This window comes from Pollicipes pollicipes, unplaced genomic scaffold (genome assembly GCF_011947565.3).
Source record: "Pollicipes pollicipes isolate AB1234 unplaced genomic scaffold, Ppol_2.1 Scaffold_6686;HRSCAF=7923_pilon_pilon_pilon, whole genome shotgun sequence".
In the NCBI taxonomy this organism is placed as follows: domain Eukaryota; kingdom Metazoa; phylum Arthropoda; class Thecostraca; order Pollicipedomorpha; family Pollicipedidae; genus Pollicipes; species Pollicipes pollicipes.
Genome location: NW_023596921.1, coordinates 15,927,808 through 15,948,991, shown reverse-complemented (window position 1 = coordinate 15,948,991; position 21,184 = coordinate 15,927,808). Strand labels below are relative to the sequence as shown.

General features: G+C 54.8%; 1 protein-coding gene across 1 annotated transcript in view; it reads left to right on the top strand.

Moving 5' to 3' along the window:
* Nucleotides 1–21,184, top strand: part of LOC119107975 (uncharacterized) — an 87,183-nt gene that overhangs the window by 1,741 nt on the left and 64,258 nt on the right. The window contains 5 exon segments of the mRNA XM_037231563.1: nucleotides 6,561–6,654; nucleotides 7,106–7,396; nucleotides 8,287–8,387; nucleotides 9,070–9,298; nucleotides 10,061–10,225. Of these exon segments, the coding sequence (XP_037087458.1) occupies nucleotides 6,561–6,654; nucleotides 7,106–7,396; nucleotides 8,287–8,387; nucleotides 9,070–9,298; nucleotides 10,061–10,225 (880 nt within the window).

The window sequence follows — 21,184 nt, the reverse complement described above, 5'->3', positions numbered from 1 at the left end:
GGTCAGCCACCTAATCTGACCTTAAACAAGTCCTTCGAACATGTCCATTGCGGCCCGGTTATTAATCAATGCGGAATGAGCACCGGAACCTACCCCATAAGGTGAGCTTTCGAGTAGCAAAGTAGGTTGGCTTTTACCTTTGTCTGACCTTTATACTTGGTCCTAGGTCAACTGAAGCTGTTGTTATTATAGTTTCAATTGTTTTATTAGCTAAGAAGCTACCTTAAATATGTATGACTTCGCCTAACACTCCGTTGTAGCAGCAGATGATATTGTTCCTTAGAAATTGTCTTCGCTGAGAGCCACGACCTGACTTTGACACGGTATAGGTCAGTGACCTTTCAGGGCACGTCTCAATTTGTATTGCAAAAGATCCGCTTCAATTGCCCATGCCTATGCAAAGTTTGGCGCGGCTGCGCCACGCCGTTCGGAAATCATTCTGCAAACCTTCGGGGGGGGGGGGGATCAAACTGACCCCCACTCACCCGGAAGCGTGTTAATAACAATAACAGTCACGGGCGTAAATATTTAGCATTGCGTATAGACTGTAATAGAGGCTTAATTCATAGAGATTAGACTAGGGTTTGAAGAACATTTACTTCACGGCGGCGAGTTTCAGTAGAAATGTAGCTTGCATCATGGATGAACGTGCTTTGGAATCTGTATTAGTATGAATGCTTATTTGGTGCAGGAATACGATTATTGCTTAACAAAAGCTCCTGTAAGCCGCTGAATACAATAGTGGGAGCTGTAAATCATGATTTTGGCATGACATCGGCATAAATCACATGCGTCAGTGTTTAACACGAACCCATAACGTCAAAACATTGTATTTTGACGTTGCGGGTCCGTGGCAACCACGCCAGGTATGCTATATAAAGTAAGGTGCCTGATAACCATCCCGCCTTGAGGCAGCGCTTGGACTCAGCAGCTTCACCGAAACGGTGTTTCAATAACCCCTTTGCGATTAATGCAGGCATACAGTTTTCAACGTTTCATTCTCCGCATCACTCGTACAGGATCGGAAGGCTTCTCGGAGGGACGGGGACAGTCATGAAGCCGGCCGTGGTCAGGAACTCCACCCTCCAAACCAAACATGACCATTAGGCCGGGCGGGCCTGAGGGCTGAATGCGGACCCGGACCGGCCCGACGCGCCGGCCGGCCGGCCCGCATTGTTGACCGGATCTGGGGAGGGGGGGGGGGGGGGGGGGGGCGGGGGACAGTGTGTATCGCCCGGCCAGGTGGCGTAAGCCGCCGTTTTCCCCCGGAACGGCCATAAAGGTGGCCCCTTCCTCCGAAGTGGACCATCACGCCAAAGGGGGACGCCTGCCCTCTGCCGGCCGAACGAGGTTAATGGATGCGGGATGCCCGATCACCGGCGAGACAGCGCTCCATGTGTCGGAGGTGTTCGCTGTTCCTCTCGGGAACCCGGCCGCGCCGACGCCGCCGTCACCCCAGTTGGCATCAGAAGCGCCACGCCACGTGGGCACTGGGCCGGAGAGGGCACGGAGGACCTGCCCGAGGCGAGAGTGGGTGGGCCTTACACAGTCGCCGAGCCCTTGAAGCAGCGCAGGCCGGCCCGGCAACACATTGGAGGAAGGGGTCGTGGCGGCAAAACTATTGGTCCATGCGCAAAAAACGAAGGCGGGCCGACCCTGTTGGAAGAGTCACGGTAAATGACAGATTGTGCAAATAGGAGTCTACTTCAGGGAATCAACGGGGAGAGTCCCGAGGAGGAGCCAGCGGAGGGGGGAGGGAGAGGTGTCTCCGAGAAGGGGTGCTAGGGAGGACACCCGGCACATAACGCCGCGCCTCGAGGACGGCTCTCCGAGACCTCAACTCTCATCACCTGGCGGCGATATCTGGCCTCGCAGACAGCGGAACGCCCGACAACGCGTGCGAGTCCACGGGCTGTTATCTCCATCCTCACGGGGCCATGGACGACCAGCGCTCCCGCGTCCCTTGACCCCTCCCCAGCGGCTGGGCGCGGGCCACGGCCACCTGTTCCCTCTTGTGCACTTAGGGAAGGGGGAACACTGGCCGCACGACCCCTCCGGCCGGGCAATGCGTCCCTGGCGTACTGCATAATTAAGGAAGGGAGAGGGGCCACGCACTTCGGCACGGGACCGCGCAAAGCGATGAACTGTTGTGGTCCATGCGTGTGAGTGATTTTGTAACTACAAGTGACGGTCTGCGCTTTAACAGTTAAGCGTGGAAGCGAGGCTGGAGGTGATTCGACCAGGCGGCGAAGGGCACTCGTGCCCGGCGTGGGTGGGCACAGTGTCCGTGGCCCGTGGTGACGCGTACTTCGGCGCGGCGGCTCACTCGTTGGCCCGCACCGAAGCTATCTTGATTTTGCCGTTGGAGGCGGCCACGTGTAGGCGCAGCGGCTCGTCATGGACCTCGTCTGTCCCGCGCCGCGGCCAGGCGCGGCGTACGCCACCAGATCCATGAAAGTTTCCTTTTGCTGTGACGTTAGCCTTGGCTGGCTTGACGGTTTGAATTCTCTCGTTCTCTTTATTTATTTCCGATTGTTCGAGGCGGTGGTACCCTTGCCGAACCATGTGCAGCACAAGCGGACGGACTTCACCATGCGCACGCTGTCTTCTCCCTCTGCGTTATCGCTTGTCGGACCCGGATTATTAACTGATTTTGGATGGCATTCGTGCGCGTATTTTTGTTTTTCTGTTTTATCGTTATGTTTTTTTAGTAGCTGATCACCTCGTGTACACGGAGCATTTTGCTTTGCCAGGGTCAACTTCCGCCTGACCGTCAGACTTTCGTCTGATAAGCAACATGGCGTCCGTTCCTGACAATGGAATCGTATAGTGGCCATAATTAAAGGATGCTTGGCTCGGAACGCGCCTGAGCAGCACGGTTTGACTGCGGCACGGTCAATGAGTCAGACGACCGAAGTCCTGCTTTTACGTAAATATATGTTTGTAGGTAACGCGACTCAAAGGCACGGTTTCGCTTTTCTGGACTGAGAGATGGTCGACTGGTTTTGCTGTCTCTCTGCTGACCTCAGGCGGGACGGCATGAAGAGGCGTAGGTCATGGTATGACCGAGGACAAGTGGAGACCGCCCGAGACCCCAGATTATGCACGGCGGTAGCTGTGCCTATCCGTTGGTGTACCATGCTTTGAGAGAAAACAGGACACAGCCTGTTCTCTTCTGACATGGTGTATGCCAGGCCTTATAAGCTCTTGATGGCGGGATGTTCGGGACGGATAGAGGTCCCGCCATCGACGCTCATGGGAAGGGCGACAAGGAACTGGGTCAAGCAGTCTCCAGAAAGTCAAGCAGTCTCCAGAGCGCGCCGGTCGTGGAGACCGTAAGGCGTGAACGCAGGTCACGCCGGGCACTCGCTGTCTGCCGAGGGGCTCCATGATCCCATCCGGCGCACTGTCTGCCTCCAGGCCTCTGAGAGACGTGCCATAGGGGTGGTGCCTTGCAAAGTTTACTCCGGTAGGCGGCAGGCGGGGGCGCAGAAGCGCCGCGGGCGACGTCTCCGTGCTGGACGGGGCGCTGCCTAAGGTGCGTGCGCAGCAGCGGAAAGCTGCGAGCGGTGGCCGCGGCCGAAGGAGTTGTGCGCCGCCCGCTGCGGACGAGACGCAGGGAGCGCCGTCCGAATAGACAGCCGTCACCCTGGAGGTCAGGCGACGGAACGAGGCGCCGTTCAGCTCCGGACACCGGATGCCGGACCGGTAGCTGCGTCGGTGCCAAGGTGATGAATTAACCTGACATGTTTTGAATAGGGAATGCACGTGGCTTCATTAGGTGTTTAAATGTATGAACTAAAATTAGTTCAGCTTAACGAGGATTCGCGCAGACGTGCCAATTACAATGCCAACGCGTTGGATAGGACGGGGGGGGGGGGTCCCACCCGTGTGCGAGCCAAGAATGAGTGGGGCGACGTGGGCGCCAGCGGATGCGTATGCTTGGAATGAGTGTGGTGGGGCGCCGAATGCATGAAGTCTATGTGGATCAATAACGGCCGAAGGCGGTTCCCAGGGCTGCTATTCAGCGGGCCCTTGTCAATGTAATTCCTCAGTATCACGGGATCCCTGCCAGTTATGCGTATTATCAATGCATCTGGTCCCGTTTTTTGCCCCGTTGGAATATAATCGTCCGCCAAAAGGTGGAGGTGCAGTACCGGGGTTAAGGACGCACAGCCACGTACGGGGAGACAGCCGTTCATGGAACCTGACCGAATCTACCATCCGCCAATACCCCGGTCACCCGCTTCATCCTAGCTCTGTGGCTCACATGAGTGCGTGTTGATGGATGTACTGGAGTCACAACGTGAGCCGTGCGCTAGCATCATCTGGCTCGTATGCTGACCAGTGAGCTCCCCAGTATAAATTCGCTCTTGCGGGGAGGCGTGACAGCGGCAGCCGGCGGCGCACAAACATGTAGCGGCAGCCGGACTGCGGCGCAGCGCACTCATCTCCACCATGAACTCCATCCCCCCAAATGTACATCAATGGGTTTGTGCTCAGATACACTCAAAGCACAGGTGCTCCAAAATGCGAAGGCGACGATGTATTATACACATCGCGGCGGCATATATATATATATATATATATATATATATATATATATATATATATATACGCAATGTATTTTGTTCCACATACGAACAAAAATACACCGTGGCGTCGAAGTATTCAAACGTCATGAAACAATCGATCGCAGACTGGCGACCATTTCCGTGCAATCCACCTGCGCTGTTTCGGACGCCATCACGACCGATTTGACAAACTTTGTCAGATGGACTGCGTCTGACGAGAAGTGTGACGCTCTCCGGAACTATCCAAACGCTACGGACCGACTGAAGACGGCCACTTCGGGAATTCCGTCCGTTCGAAAGCTACTTATTAGAGCAATAGATTGTCGAAGCCGCTCCGATTGTCCACACGGCGAGATGAGAGTGGCGACTTGTCTTCCGTATTGGCCCTTTATGTCACACTCTTTTGTAGGCAGGACGGAACACATTCGGTGGGACGGGGTCATCCGATCGCTGTTCTGAACTGGAGTGCAGCCAGCGGCTCTGGAGACTTCACGGACTGCGGTGTTCCGTATCTAATAGCATCGGTGTCTGTGTGATAATGATGTGTGAGGAGTAAACTAGGGCAGTAATACGAAAGGGAAATAGATGAGAAATTAACGTGATAATGCTCTGAGACCTTAATTAGTATTAGTTCTGATTTGGTTCTGAATGCGAGCATGGCGCCACGAAGCACGCCGGTTGATCAAATGGTGGAAGCTTTTTAGAGAGCTTTTAAGTTCAGCGACGCAACCGTAGTTCGCCTTTTCCTTCCAAGGAACTTTGAACTAACAAACCCCTATGATCAGAGGTCATCAGTTTCGCCCAAACGCGAGCTCTTTTGAAATTCCCTGCCGCGTGTGAGGTCCTAAGCCGTTCTGATATCTGTCCATTACACGACAGCAAGGTGGGTCGGCAGTCCGGAGAACTGACTGTCCGCGAATTCACGCCCAGCCTGTGAGCGTTGGCGGGGTCGTGACCCCATGACCGGTTCGCTGTCGACCTGGCCCCCTAGGGAAGGATAACACTGGTAACGCAGGGTGAATTCGGACCGTGTGCTGGACTGAGGGTGGATGGCGGATTTGTTGAGAATCTGTGGTAGTGCCTGGGTGGGAGCGATATTTACGACGCATTAAAAAATACTGCGCCGTGGCTCGAGGGCAGGTGGCAATCTCATGGTCGAGATTCACAAAGAAGCCAGGGAACTGTTGAAAAGTGTTATCAGCGCGTACTCTGTATGTCTGACTGAGGAGAGATGGTATTTGTGCTCACTGCAGGCCTCTGTAAAGTTGAAAATTAATGGGACGATGGGTTGATGTCAGTGGGCGTAACTTTGTCGCCACCGCGGCGAAGTTAGCCGATGCCGGCGCGGGGTCGGCGGGGCGGGTGCGGGACGCCGTCGTCGGCGATGCTCAGCCCGCCGCCGACGGCGTGTCGGACTCAGCGCTGCCGGCAGTTTCCGCCCAGCGCGACAAGTTCGCCGGCCGCCTGTCGCCGCGTCCCTTCCACCAACCAAACTTGGACAAGTGTGCCATTTGGCGGCAAAGTTTTCTAAAAACGGCGTGAATATTTTAGCGTAGGATCACAGGCGGCGCCGCGTGGCTGGACTTATGGCGGGGCAAGGGCTGCAAGGCGACCGTTGGGCGTGTCGGAAGAGCTAGTGCGATCTGGCCGTGTCCCGTTTGCCGATCTGTCCGGGGCAGGAGGACGGGTGGGGATGAGGGAGGGGGTGGAGCAACGAATCAGACGAGATGACGACGACAAGCCTTGAGTCTTGTTGATAGAGCAGTGGGTTTGCTTGCACGCATGACTCAGGCAGACCGCACTGGTGATATGCTGAGAAGAAGGCTATATGGCGTGTGAAGGAAGGCGCCTGCGGTGACGAGCTGGCACGCCGAACGGTGCCTCCGGCGATCCCGATCGACCAGCCGCTGGAGCTGTGCGCTGTCCTGTTCGCCGATACAGGACCTGCGAGTGCTGTGACCTGACCAGGTCACGCCTGTGGCGCAGGGTACAGGAGGACGACATCGGCGCCTACATGAACGTGGGCCGCACCTACAGCAGCCTGCAGAAGTACGCCGAGGCTGAGCAGGCCTATCTGAAGGTGAGAGGGCGCGGCCACCTCGGCGTCGGCTTCCCCGAACCGCCGCTCACTAAAATAACCCCAGCGTTTCATTTTAGACCACTTCTGCTGAAACATGCATGGGCGTTTCAGCCATTAACTATCGTTAACCCGCCAACCAGACGCGTTAAACGGACCTGAAGAGTATTTGCCGGTGCAGTATCTGGGCTGCGAGTGGCAGCCCGTGAACCGTCCGTTGCTGTCGGCACCCGGAGAGGTACGGGTGTCGGCGGCCGGTCATGCCTCTTACGCCGGCCTCATCGGCGCGCTGATCAACAACAGTTGACTGCTCAACAACAGCAATACAGACGAGCTGCGCAGTCTTCGGCTGTTGAAATCGTCCTAGCGCGATCTCTCACGACACAGGCCAAGTTTGGCCAACGCAGGCTCACGTCTTTGCCTCCCTGTACCCCTTCTCCTCCCCCGCCCGCAGGCGAAGTCGCTGCTGCCCCAGGTGAAGCCGGGGGAGGTGTACGAGGCTCGCGTGGCGCCCAGCCACCTGAGTGTGCTGCTCAACCTGGCCGGTCTGGTGGCGCGCGACCCGGCGCGGCTGGAGGAGGCGGACGCCCTCTACCGGCAGGCCATCAGCATGCGCGCCGACTACACGCAGGCCTACATCAACAGGGGCGACGTGCTCATCAAGCTGAACCGCACCAAGGAGGCGCAGCGCACCTACGAGACGGCGCTCTTCTACGACAGCAACAACCCCGACATCTACTACAACGTGAGTGTTTGCTGTGTAGCGATCAGATGTGGCAAGGATGGCGCGCTATACATCGGCTTCGCCGCAACGGCGGTGTGTTCTGTGACTACGTTTATTTGGATATTTCGTTTTGGTCTCAGAGAATGTCCCAAAATGTACAAAATTTTCATCTGAATTACTTTGTACTGTGACGATATAAACATTTTAGCTATGCCATGCAGCTATGCTGAGCGCAAAGCTATAATGATGCTGCCAAGTATCTCCAATGTTTCTATCTACCGCAAAAAAAATAAAGAGCAGCAGGCTTAGAAAAGCTTTAAAAAATAAGTAGATGATTATTTCCAATATGTTGTATCGCTCTTCATCAGCTTTCATGATGATCCCGTTTCGACGGAGCGTAGCCAAATGTTTGTTGAGCTTTTAGTCCCAAGACCCAGGTGGAACAAGGCACTACCAGCGTCGGTAATGCTCACCAAGATTCCAAAGCCGACTTTTTAGGCATCTCAGAGATGTTCTTTTGGCATCGTGTGTAGCTGACCCACTGATTAGTCTATTTACATTATACATATAATATGGTTATATTTACACCCACTGTGCAATTGACCCCCGCGCTCGAAGCTGGGAAGGGCTCCTTGCGCTCCGCCTGTCCCCGCAGCTGGGCAGGGCTCCTGACTTCCGGCCTTTCACCGCAGCTGGGCAGGACTCCTGACCCTCCGCCTGTTTCCGCAGCTGGGTATCGTGTACCTGGAGCAAGGGGCGGCAGGCGCAGGCGCTCGCCTACCTAGACAAGGCGCTCGAGTACGACCCGGACCACCAGCAGGCGCTGCTGCAACTCGGCCGTGCTCATCCAGGAGCTGGGCAGCGGCCAGCTGCGGCCGCGGGCCTACCAGCGGCTGCGGCGGCTGCTCCAGCTGCAGCCCACCGTGGTGGACGCCGAGCGGGTCCACTTCAACCTGGGCATGCTGGCCATGGACGACCAGGACCTGTTGACCGCAGAGACGCATTTAGAAAGGTGCGGAGGATGCTGTTAGGGCCCCGAGCGGCTTATGGCGGCCGGGGGTGCGGGAGCGAGCGGGAGGGTGGGGGAGGCTAGAGGCTGGGATAGCCTACGTGCTGTGAGGCAGAGCGCTACTGCCACGGATTTTCGTAAATGCTTGTAACTTCCCACATGTTGACGGGGGCGATGGTGCAGAAAGCTGCGTCTAGTACTTTTTTCGTAAGTCTCGATATTGGCACGTCGTTAACTGTCAGAAACATTGCAGCTAAGGTCTGACTATTCCCTGGTGACGAATGTGCCGGTTGGTGGAAATCAGTGACGGCATATCACTGAACGGCAGCCGGTGATGGCAGCTGGGCAGGGTACAGCATAGCCTGCTGTGCCCTGCGTGACAGCAGACCAGTTGCACCCTGCTGTGCTGTATCCCGCTTGATAGCAGAGGAGCTGTACCCTGCTGTACCCTGCATGACTGCAGACCAGCTCCTGCCAGCCTGCCCCGATTTCGCGGTGGTGATGACTGCAGACCAGCACCTACTAGCCTGCCTCGGTGCCGTGATGGTGATGACTGTAGACCAACACCTACTAGCCTGCCTCGGTGCCGTGATGGTGATGACTGCAGACCAGCACCTGTTAGCCTGCCCTTTTGCCGTGGTGGTGACTGCACACCAGCTTCTGCCTGGCTGCCCTGGTGCCGTAGTGGTGATACCCTCCGTGACCCGTCGCTGCCGCAGGCGATCGAGCTGAAGCCGGACTTCCGGAGCGCGCTGTTCAACCTGGCGCTGCTACTGAGCGACGCGGACCGGCCGCTGCAGGCGGCACCGTTCCTTCACCGGCTGGTGCGCCACCACCCGGACCATGTCAAGGCGCTCATCCTGCTTGGACACATCTACGTCAACAACATGAACGACCTGGACGAGGCGGAGCGGGTAGGTGGGCCTCCGTAGCTTCAGTCGGCTTGGACTAGGCGGAGCGGGTAGGCCGGCTACACCTCATCCAAGTAGCCGGCAGATATTGACGTCCGCGGTCGCAAAAGGTCTCTCCGTCACAGCCCCCTCCCCTCCCCCCCCCTTTCTCCCGGTAACAGGCACCCCAGTGGGAGGGAATGGTGTTGGCCGCTGCGTGACTCACAAAATGGAAGAATCGTCAGCGCTGCCGTCAGACGGAGCCGAATGCTCAACCTGGGAGCACAAGTTGTGAGGCACCTGGCCGTGCAAGATGTGCGGGCTCATCTGGCCGGGGTGTGCAATACCTCTGATGGCAGTGACATATTGGCCTTGTAATGCCGGCAGCTTATCTTGTTTATGTAAGAGTACTATTTCATTTGTCCGTTACTCTGCGGCGCATTTTGTCGAAGTGGCCCCTAAGATCCCTGTTGGTGCTCGGCTCTCTTAAGTTCCACCTCGGAAGCGGGAGCGTGGATTTGACTGCTTTTGGGGTGGCCTGCCTCCCCCTCCCGAAGAAAACAGGTTGGAATTAGGACTATGGCGATGCACGGAATGGATCGCTTCAAAAATGTTCATGTATTTTTGTTGAGACCCCCATTTTGTGGTGTCACCACGACTCCCAAACGCATCGACTAGTAATGAACATTGGACAGTACAGTCTTCTCGGTCACTTCCTAGCTGACGGCCATTTCCGCCAATCTCACACATCACACCTCACACTTAACATCTCGCCCCACCTCACAGTGTTACCAGCGGATTCTGCAGCTGGAGCCGGACAACGTGCAGGGTCTGCACAACCTGTGCGTGGTGTACGTGGAGCGGGCCGAGCTAGCCAGCGCTGAGGCCTGCCTGCTGCGCGCCGCCCGGCTAGCACCGCACGAGGAGTACATACAGCGCCACCTGAAGATTGTGCGCGCGCGCCGCCTCGCGGCAGCGGCCGGAAGCACGCCGCCCGACGGCGTCTCCTAGCGGCAGCGCCCTCGCCCGGTACGGCGGCCCTGTTCGGCGTCGGTCGCATTCGTAGGTGCCTCCGTCGACCAAAGAGTTGATCTATGTAATCATGGTTTATAACAATAGAGAGGGGGAGTGGGAAGGATCGTCCGTCCGTGGTGTTAGCGTGGTATGTCAGCTTTACCTCATTAATTGCTGAATGATACATATGTTATTGCTCTCAAAGCGACATGAGTGTTGCAGTTTGGATGGTTCGTAATTAAATCAAAAATTGAGTGGAATTGATTGGAGAATAGCAGGATTGCCTCGTCAACAGACGCGGCAGTGACATGCGTCGATGAGTGATCGATGTTGCATATACCGTCGTCCTCTGCCCGCTGGCTTCACTAGGCGAAGCGCCATGCGTGCCTGTAATATCCGGTCCGCTCTCGCTGTCTGACCAAACACTACGAGAGGCGTTACTGTCAGTATTTCCCCCAAGGCCTCGGTAATCACAACAATAAAAATAGCATAACGTTTGACGCAGACCGACCCGGTCGCGTCCACCGCCACGCACGCCACAGCACCAAACCCCAAAACCCACAACAGGGACAAGCTCTGGCGCAACTGTGCCAATTGCCTGGTGCGCAGGCGCGCACCTAAACAACTGCCATACACCACAGTGCCCCAACTCACTGCATCATTTGTTTCCAGGTGCTCGATGATTGGCAAGTTCTTCGATCATGAGAATGAAACCGAGCTGTGCTGAACAGCTGAACAATGGTCCCGGGAGGTAGTGAGGCGGTCGCATTCTTCTCACGTGAACCAGGAGCCGTGACGTTGAATCCCCTATGCCGAAATGGCACTGGACTCTCGGAGATTTTGCCGGACAGTGGCCTTGCGCCCCTCGGTTCTCTGCGTGTACTGAGTGTAAGGCCGGAGAGTTCTCGCCACATGCTATTTTTATATGACGTGGCCGGCTGGCGCGACTGCCTGTAATCAGGTCACAATTGTTGGCCGGACAGGGTGGTGGGGAGGGGAGGGGAGAGGCAGCATGACACCCGTACTATTGACACGAGGTCGCGTGGTGTCGGCCGGAGACGGGGCTAAGACTGTGCCTTTCCCGCCCTCCCATCCGCGACCCCCATGCTGTCGGACGCTCTCTGTCCAGCATACCGATGGATGTGCCGTGTTCGCGCAATTCTGATGTCCCTTCTTGTTGCACGTGCTGTGTTGTTGAGTGTGGGTCTCGGTCAGGTTTGGGGCCCGCTGTTGAGACAGTCTGTGGACCCTCAGCCAGACCGCCATCATCAGACCTCACAGCTGTTCTCAGTGTGAAGATGTCTTAAGCAGGTGTCATGCCACTGTACTTCGCGCGCCGTCTACTGCCTATCATCAGGCCTCACAGCTGTTCTCAGTGTGATGATGGCTTAAGCAGCAGGTGTGATGCCACTGTACCTCGCGCGCCGTCTACTGCCTATCGAGGCGCAGTGCTGTTCGCCCCGTCGGCGGCGCGCAGCCCGGCTCGAGGCTGCGTCTCCCGCTGCCTCGTATTTCAGCTTCATGCTACTTGCCCAAATGTACGTATAATTTTCATTTCATTTGCACGCACTTTGCTCAAGTTACGACAAAGCACCCTTCGCAGGCATTTGCAGCGGTCGAATGCAATCTCACGATACATGAGTAAATTTGACTGTTCACAGGTCGAGTAAGATTTTGCATGCCATCTTCGAATTGCGGGCAGAAGAAAAATTAAACAACGAAACTGCACTATGTACCTCAGCATTTGTCATTCAAAAGATGACTGCGTTACACGGGGCCACGCAGCACGAACACGTCGCCTGCCACGCCATGAGTTCCAATCAGCTGTGCAACTGTTCCGAGTACCGTCGCGTCGCCGTGCTGCCTCCCTGGACTCTGCGGCTGTCAGCTGGCGCACGGAGTCCTGTTGGAGCTGCCTTCGGCTGGTCATGAGGAGCGAGCCAGTGGCTACGTGTCCCTGCTAAACTGGAAATCTGCCGTGTTCCCACTCCGATCTGAAGGGTGTTCTGCGCTCCTGTGTTGATTTGGAGGGTCTGCTGCGCTGCCGTGCTACTCTGGAGGGCCTGTTGCGCTGACGGGCTACTCTGGAGGGTCTGATGCGCTGTGTTCCCTTGCTAGCTGGAGATTCTGCTGTGCTCTCTTGCTGGACTGCGTGGTTCGTTGGGGCGGTGCTGTGTTCCCTGTTCAAGGGCTCTAGTATGACATTTCTCGTCCCCCGGCCAGATGCGGTCAGGGTAGCGCTGTTGTGCCGTGCTGTGCTGTGCTGTGCTGTGCTGTGCTCTCTCCTGCTTGTCTCTCTGCTCTGTGTGCGAGTTTTGCGCGTCCTGGAGTGGCGTCTATTGTCGCGCAGCGCGCCGAAAACAATGTCGACAACGGTGAGGATGCCGACAATAATGCTAATGATGATGCTGATGATACTGTTTTGGATCCAGAGTCTTCGCACGAGCTAATGAACATCTGTGATAACATGAATACATATGGTACGTTTCACGTCGTTATCAGACTTTCACATGTGAAACGGAAAGGCACGAAGACTGAATGGAAACCGAACGGGACGGCTTTAGCTGTGATGCTTCTCTCAAAATGTTGCGTCAAAATATAGGGATTTGATTGTTTTTTGAGCATGGGGACTGAGCATCAGAAACGCTTACGGCACCAGCTTTTACATCGCTTACACCGGGGTCGCATGTCATTATCCTATTCCAGGAAAGCTTAGACGAACGCCAGACAAGCTGGCACACAGTCTCAGATATATCCAGCATAGGTTCGGATTAAGCTGGGTCTGGGCCTCCATGCACTGAGTTGCGGGCAATGACCTGATGACGAGTCCTGCCGCGTGTATTCTCTATAAATACGCAGCCCGTTTAGGTCACAGTTACTACGGAAAAGCGCCGCCGATGTGGCCGCGGCGACTCCGTTTCGCCCAACCGTCCACAGCTGAGGCTGGCTCATGTCCGCGAACGGCACCCGCGTCACTGTGACCCAGCACGGCCGAATGCCCGTGGCTCGTGACTGGCTGTGAAGATGCCGTCGCTCGCCGCCATTGTCGCCCGCTGGCCGGCAACGGCACGCCCCGGCCGCGCCGCGCCGCACCGCAATGAATAGCGCCATCGGTTCGCGTTTCTCGCGCGATCGGACCAACTCACTGGGACGGGAGATAGGGCGGTGGGTCGCGCCAGATGCTCCCCACGAACGGCCGCCGCCCGCCCCAATACCGGACGTAATAACGGAGCGGGGCCGCGGCCGCCGGCGGCGCCCGGGCGCCCGCTGGCCGTGAGAGGCCGAGGTGCCGGGCTCGCGGTGGACGTAAGAGGCTGAGGTGCCGGGCGCCCGCTGGTCGTGAGAGGCTGAGGTGCCGGGCGCCCGCTGGCCGTGAGAGGCTGAAGTGCCGGGCTCGCGGTGGACGTGAGAGGCTGAGCTGCCGGGCGCCCGCTGGCCGTGAGAGGCTGAGGTGCCGAGCGCCCGCTGGCCGTGAGGGGCTGAGGTGCCGGGCTCGCGGTGGACGTGAGAGGCTGAGGTGCCGGGCGCCCACTGGGCGTGAGGGGCTGAGGTGCCGGGCTCGCGGTGGACGTGAGAGGCTGAGGTGCCGGGTGCCCGCTGGCCGTGAGGGGCTGAGGTGCCGGGCGCCCGCTGGCCGTGAGGGGCTGAGGTGCCGGGCTGGCGGTGGCCGTGAGAGGCTGAGGTGCCGGGCGCCCGCTGGCCGTGAGAGGCTGAGGTGCCGGGCTCGCGGTGGACGCACCGGGCCGCTGCATTGGGAACACGCGCGAAACGTAATGTAAGGCTGCACCGGGACAGCGCGGAGGGGAACATTAAAACACCTCACGGGACACATGACAATAAACATGTGGTTGTGTGGGGACGTGTGCGGGAAGCCACACTTGGCTGCGTGTGTGTGGCCACATTCGTGGCAGGCAACAAGATGGATGTGTGGACGCGTGCGGCAAGCAGCGGACCGCAATACTGGAGATGTACACATGTCTCATCAATGAGTGCGAACGGAAATATCTTGCGCACAAGCGTCGCACGAAAGTCAACAGCGCGCGGACTGGCTCTGAACAAACTCCAACGAGAGCGGATGCCGCTGATAGGCAAGGCCAAAACGGTACTGAAGTCACGCAACTCATTCTCACCTTGAGACTGACTGCCTCTCCCTCCCCCATCCCATATGTTGTCTTATATTAGAACCAAACCGTCCTATCTGGTGCTGAATTTGACGACTCACGATCTGACATCTCCTGACACAATCTGAGAGGCATACGTTGCGCGATGACGGCTCGGGGCTTGGTCAGTGGGCGGTATGTAAGCGCTGACTGCTGTGTCCTCAGAGATGTCCAATTATAAGCAGAAGATAACATGCCTCCTGCTAATAAAGCCGACGTCTGGCCATTTTCTTGTTTTGTGCTACGACGTAACCAGATAACAAAATACAAATGCAAATACTAAGTAGCAATTCCACAGGTATGTTTAAGGGTTCATTCATATAGGTGAACTAAGTTGGATAAGCAACAATGTTGATGCCACGGTAAATCAACGTTTGTTGCGGTGTTGAAATCGATGCATGTTGTCCCGCATGAAAGCTATAGCCCATTGCCGACGTTGTAATTGATGTAATATGCACAAACATTGCACAGGGTGATAATACATTGCCGGGGGTACATTCAGGGAGGTATATGAGCGAGAGGACGGATGTCCAGAGGAAGGCCTCGAGTCGGCCCAAATGACTGGTTATGGCCGACAGTATTGGCCACGATGGCTCAGAGTCGGCACACGTCACTGGTTATAGCCGACAGTATTGGCCACGATGGCTCAGAGTCGGCACACGTCACTGGTTATGGTCGACAGTATTGGCCACGATGGCTCAGAGTCGGCACACGTCACTGGTTATTGCCGACAGTATTGGCCACGATGGCTCAGAGTCGGCACACGTCACTGGTTATGGCCGACAGTATTGGCCACGATGGCTCAGAGTCGGCACACGTCACTGGTTATGGCCGACAGTATTGGCCACGATGGCTCAGAGTCGGCACACGTCACTGGTTATGGCCGACAGTATTGGCCACGATGGCTCAGAGTCGGCACACGTCACTGGTTATGGCCGATAGCCACTGTCGGCAATACTGTAGTATTGCTGACTACATCACTGTAGTCGGCAAAAATACAGTTGCCGACAGAAGCTGTATTGGTCATTAATATGTCAATGCTGTCTGTACCATACACTATTTTGATGGCATGAAGCAAGTGGCGGTTTGACCCCGTGTGCTGATGTTTTGGGTGCGTTGTCAAACCGTACGAAATTGTCCAAGTTATTAACTTCGTTCAGACGATAACCTTTATTGCCGATACCGTCCGCAATAACCCAAAGACGTTTTTGCCGACGGTATCGGCCACGATGGCTCAGAGTCGGCACACGTGTCTGGTTATGGCCGACAACATTGGCCACGATGGGTCAAAGTCGGCACACGTCACTGGTTATTGCCGACGGTATCGGCCACAATGGGTCAGAACTCAATGTGCGCATGCTCCAACGGGTTAGGTAATTGATGCAGAAATGGTTGTGACGTACCAGCAGGGGTGGAATGTCGCAGGTATGGATACAGCAAGTCACGAGGACGCTGCCTGTTCTATCAATGCAGAGAAGAGCGGGGGCTGTCATTGATTCACGTTTAAACGCTGTAACAAACATGCACTTTTCGATACCGACTTCGTACACATTGATATCCACCACCCAGTAGGGGTACAGTAGGAGACAAATGTCAGTATTACAGTGAGGCGTGCTAGAGCAAACGCTGCTTTCGGCATTTCACCGCTTTGTTCGACACAGATGTTTTTCATGATTAACGTTGACGATACTAAATCTAATTTACCGCCTTTTATGGATCTCGCATTCGATACTGATACCCAAAGAAGCTTACGGATTTGCCTTGGAGTGCGTCAAAAGATGCAAAATTGAGATGATACGAAATAGCAATTAAACTATTTTGATGGCATGAAGCAAGTGGCGGTTTGAACCCGCGTGCTAATATTTTGGGTGCGTTGTTAAACCGTACGAAATTGTCCAAGTTATTAACTTCGTTCAAACGATAAACTTTTGTTTGAGATCGTCGCCGACATTACCAATATCACGAATTCCGTGATTGCTGAGGCCAAATGATTCCCCGTGACAACATCAAGTGAACTTCACTGACTGAAAGCATGAGAAGCCGACCTTTGGTGGACACAAGAGCTTACACTCGTTTACCTTTGTGCTATGCATCCCACGTGGGTAAATTCTGTCTGGGAACTGCTTGAGACAGCCCCAAGCACTGGTTCAATTCCACGGACAGATGTCGCGAAAATACTCGGTTCTCTCCGTAGGGAAATTACTGGATTGCACGGAGTTGCGCGGGAACGGAATTATTACTTACGCCTCCCACCGGCCACCTTCTGCCGAGCGGCCTGGCAACTGCGCTACCTGGCTGCTGAGCTGCCAGTGCTGCTGATCCACCAGTGCTGCTGAGCTGCCAGTGCTGCTGAGCTGCCAGTGCTGCTGAGCTGCCAGCGTTGCTGAACTGCCAGTGCTTCTGAGCTGCTAGTGCTGCTGAGCTGCCAGTGCTGCTGAGCTGCCAGTGCTGCTGAGCTACGAGTGCTCCTGAAGCTACCAGTGCTGCTGAGCTGCCAGTGCTGCTGAGATTCCAGCTGTCATTTTGGGACTCTGCATAAGTCATTGGCCATCAGCCGGTAGTAAAATCGGCCAGCCAGCTAGCCTCCGGTGTCCGGAGCCGCCCACCCGACAACTGGCTGGCAGCAACCAATGCAAGTGTTGGTTAGGTTTGAAAGCAGGTACGTCCTTTTTGCAAGATAGTAAACCCGGGAGCAGTTATTTATGCGAGGGTATAAACTTCCGCAATATAAAAGCGCATCGTGCAAGCATACCAGCTGGAACACGCCAGATGTTCTTCACTTTTCCTGTTTAACCTGAAGTCACTGATAAAAAGGACACGTCAGTTAGACTGCACGACGCGTCCAGCTGACACCCGTCCATGACGGTAAGCCCAAACCGTACTTGGCCGATCAGCTCACTTCGCACAGCGGGTGCGCATGTTCATATCTCCGTGTTATAGGGACAGGGCCCATGACACGTCACACTGCGTTTGAATGCGTGACGATAAAGAACGGTCCTCTACAGCCGTTCCGCCTCTACGACTTCCCAATGGCAGGCATCGTTGCGGCGGGCAAGTTTCTTACCTTATTCCTTCCCCAGGCCACCCTAACTTTACGTAAACAAACTCTTCCAAAATCGACGTCCTGATTGATCAGGCTCGTTGCTTGCAATTGCTGGCAAAAGAAGATCGCTTACTTGGACACATCCCTGGAGATTATCCTGTTGTAATAGGGTGTATTACAGCTGCTTTGATCTATTTGGAGCTGATACGATTCCAAATATACAACATGAATATTGCTGACCTAAGGTCACTACGCCCGCTTGCCGGCCATGGTCAAGGTCACCAGGTCATCTCGACGACCGCGGTCAGGGCCACTGCGTCAGTTTGTCGGCCATTGTCGAGGTCAATGAGTCGGCTCGACAACAGCGGCCAAGGTCACCGCGTCAGCTCGTTAGCCGCGGTCAAGGGTCACTGGGTGAATTCGCCCAGGCGCTGACGAGTGCCGGTGGCAGCCGCTGCTGGGTCGCCTAGAAAAGAGAGCGCTCCGCGATTCTCATCTCTTCATGATTAATCTGTCTTAGGTAACGTGGTTTTAATTAGATGTACAAAATCCAAGCCATGCCAACGATGTCCTCGCATTAAAATGTAGTCAGCCATGAGGCATGACGCAAGATTTTGGCCGCTAGGAGATGTTTAACTTACGGAGTAAATTTAGCGATGAAGAGAATGACTGCAAACTTTACATGATTGTTTCACCGTTCATGTTTTGACAGGCATGAGGCAGGTTTGTTATGGTTTCGACCTTTCGTGATGAGCAGTGGCCGTCTCTGCATGCGGGACTCATGCAACATGTAAAATGTAGGCAGGTAAAATGCAAGCAAACGCGTGACAATAGCGTTATATGGAAAACACAACTTCATGGCACACTACATGTTTGCTTCAGTTCTGAGAACCGCACCGCTGTGTGCCCTGAGGCTTTCACGTCTCCCCAGAGACGTGTTCGCCCCCGTGGTCCGCGCAGTAGAGCTACGCCGTCACCACTCCTCGCTGTGTCCGAGACGGCGACACGGCGCGACGTTGGGACGCTACAGCCGCTCCTAACTCATCTCCCGGGCACTCCCGCATCCGGAGGAGGGCACAGTGCCAACTCAGCGTGCAGCTGCATAATTCTCTGGAATCACAGGAGCAAGCCAGTTTTAGGGAGGCTGCAACTGCACAAAACGATATCTATGTTACGCCGGGGAAAACCCCGCGAAATGTTGTTCCGTGGTCCCTGCGAGAACAACAGCATTGGGTGGCAAGCGTTCTGCTTAGTTCTATGTTGCAAACTTACGTCATGGCACCTCATTCTTTGCGAGGTTTCAGAACAGCTCTGAGGTGCTGCAGACCCTTCTCAAGGATGTGTTGTGCCCAGAACACCTTAAAACAACAAAACCACCGCACAGCCTCGAAAATTTTTTCAATGTTTTATGCCAAGCGAACGAAAATGCGGAGCCCCTGGGGCCACCCTGCGGTACAAATGTCCTCCGCTCGACGAGCTGAGCGCCTGGAATGATAAGAGGGTTTTGATACTTCCTGACGTGTTTGCATATTACTCCGTGCCAATTAGTGGACACAAACAGTAGAACTAATTAAATTGCCTGTCTCCACCGTTCGCACGCGCTGAGCACAAGCTCATTTAAATAACACTGGCTGGTAGCAGAGGGGGTTAATCCACCGCGGGGCTTTGCTATGCCAGGGCTCTACTGTAGGCGCTGACAGGAAACGGCTTAACTATATTCGGTGACATGTAACTCGAATGGACCACTAAAGAGGTGTTTACGAAGCATTTAAAAGAGTAGGGCTCTAGTGAAAAAATTCTAGTGAAAATTTAGTCTGATTAACACCAAGGAAGATAATGATGCTACTTGGTCGTGCGCAAGATAAGAAATTCACCACTATGAGTGTCAGCATATTAGAAACCATCTGTATGGCAGCTATCACGGTTCCAGGTTATACAGGTGGAGTATGAAAAGGCACACACAAAAAGTATGCAATAAAATGATACGAACGATGGTCAAAGATTGAAACAGACCATCAACGTACCATGGCCTGGATCAGATCACTTGTCAGTCGTTAAAATCGCATCGCGTATGGTGTTCTTAAGCGCGCTCAGCGTCGCGGCATGACGGACGCACGATGGCCGGCGGTTCCAGGCAGCTGCGGCTCGGTGCGAAACCTTCCCTGTTTGGCGGTCAGTCGGTGTCTGCGCAGGTGCAGCTTACCTCCATCCGAAGTGCACGCTTCACGGGTCGAAACAGCGGCGCGTGGGGCAAACAGCGCGGGGACATCGTGAGGAGCGCCTACCTCCTTCAGCGCCTTAAACACTTTAATCACGTTGCGGTGCGCCACCATAACCTCGATCTACGGCCAAGGGGTGTGGTTCACCATTTTGACTTAATCAATGCCGGGGCACTAAAATTTGCACCAAGCCTAGCTTTCCGTATTCGATTAACAAGTGACATGTAAAATTTGATTTGCGCAAACTTCGGTAAACGTAAAAGTTGATAAACGTAAAAATTGGCGAACGTAAAATTGGTAAACGTAAAATTTGGCATGCTTAAAATGTAGTGGTGGACGTAGAATTTAGTAAACAAAAAATGTAATCGTAAACGACAAACTCAAAACGTAACACGCTACGAAAACGGTGCGTAAGACGGGACTGTGTGGCTTTGACCATTTAAAACCTTGTACGTGGGCCATCCGGCGTCGTAGCGAAGCAAAAACTATCTATTTTGACTGAAGAGGGTACGAAGGGCACAGTCGTATTGATACGTACGGATGTGTGCCGTTGAGTGCTGTGTGTGCTGTTGAATGTTGTGTTTGCTGTTGAGTGCTGTGTGTGCTGTTGAGTGCATCCAGTTCGGTACTCTCCGGTGCAAACAGCCGATCCGCCCGTTTGAGGGGCGTGTTTAAAGGCTGATGGCGATTCTGGCATTCCGGGTAGATCTCTGAAACCAGCTACACACTGGAGCCAATTTACTTTTATCAAACACCAGGCGATTCCAACACTGTTCCACCCATAGTTGTGGCGGTAATCAGCCGGGAGCAGCCTATGTTAATTTGCTTGAAACTGGTCTCACGAACAAGACGCTGTCATCTTAACTGGAGGATATTAGACTGTGCGACTGCATAGGCTTGTGGCCCACCTCAATTTAGCCGACGCCCACCCAAATTATGCGAGCTTTTTTTCCTTTCCATGCATTGGTCACGGACATTCCAACCATAAAACATTGCAGTCATCGATTTGGACGACTTAAACTGCCAGGCTGGGCCAGACCTTCAGCCAGCCAATTTTCAGGCGATGCTATTCGTCAAACTGGCGCACAAGAGCTACATGGAGGAATCTCAGCGCGTTTAGCCACAAATGGCGGACTTTCTGATGCCCAGAGGCACGTTCCTGAAGATCTCTGATTTCATACCTGGGGTTTTATAATCACGGAAATGATGGCAATTGATAGTTCTTGCCTCTGCCGTCATCTCGCCCGCCCAACGCCATACAAGGCGTCCTACTGGCTTCGCAATTGTCGCATACCTCGTGTCACTGTGATGAGGAGCCCTCGGGCTCTATTGCTGCGACACCAGCTACCTGACACGACACTGGCGGATCGTTTAAACGGGGTGTAGGTTAATTAGACACCGTATGTGGTTGCAGCACGAGGAGACACTGTATGTGTCTCCCCGTGGCTCACGCGAAAAGTGAAGGTACTTCGCA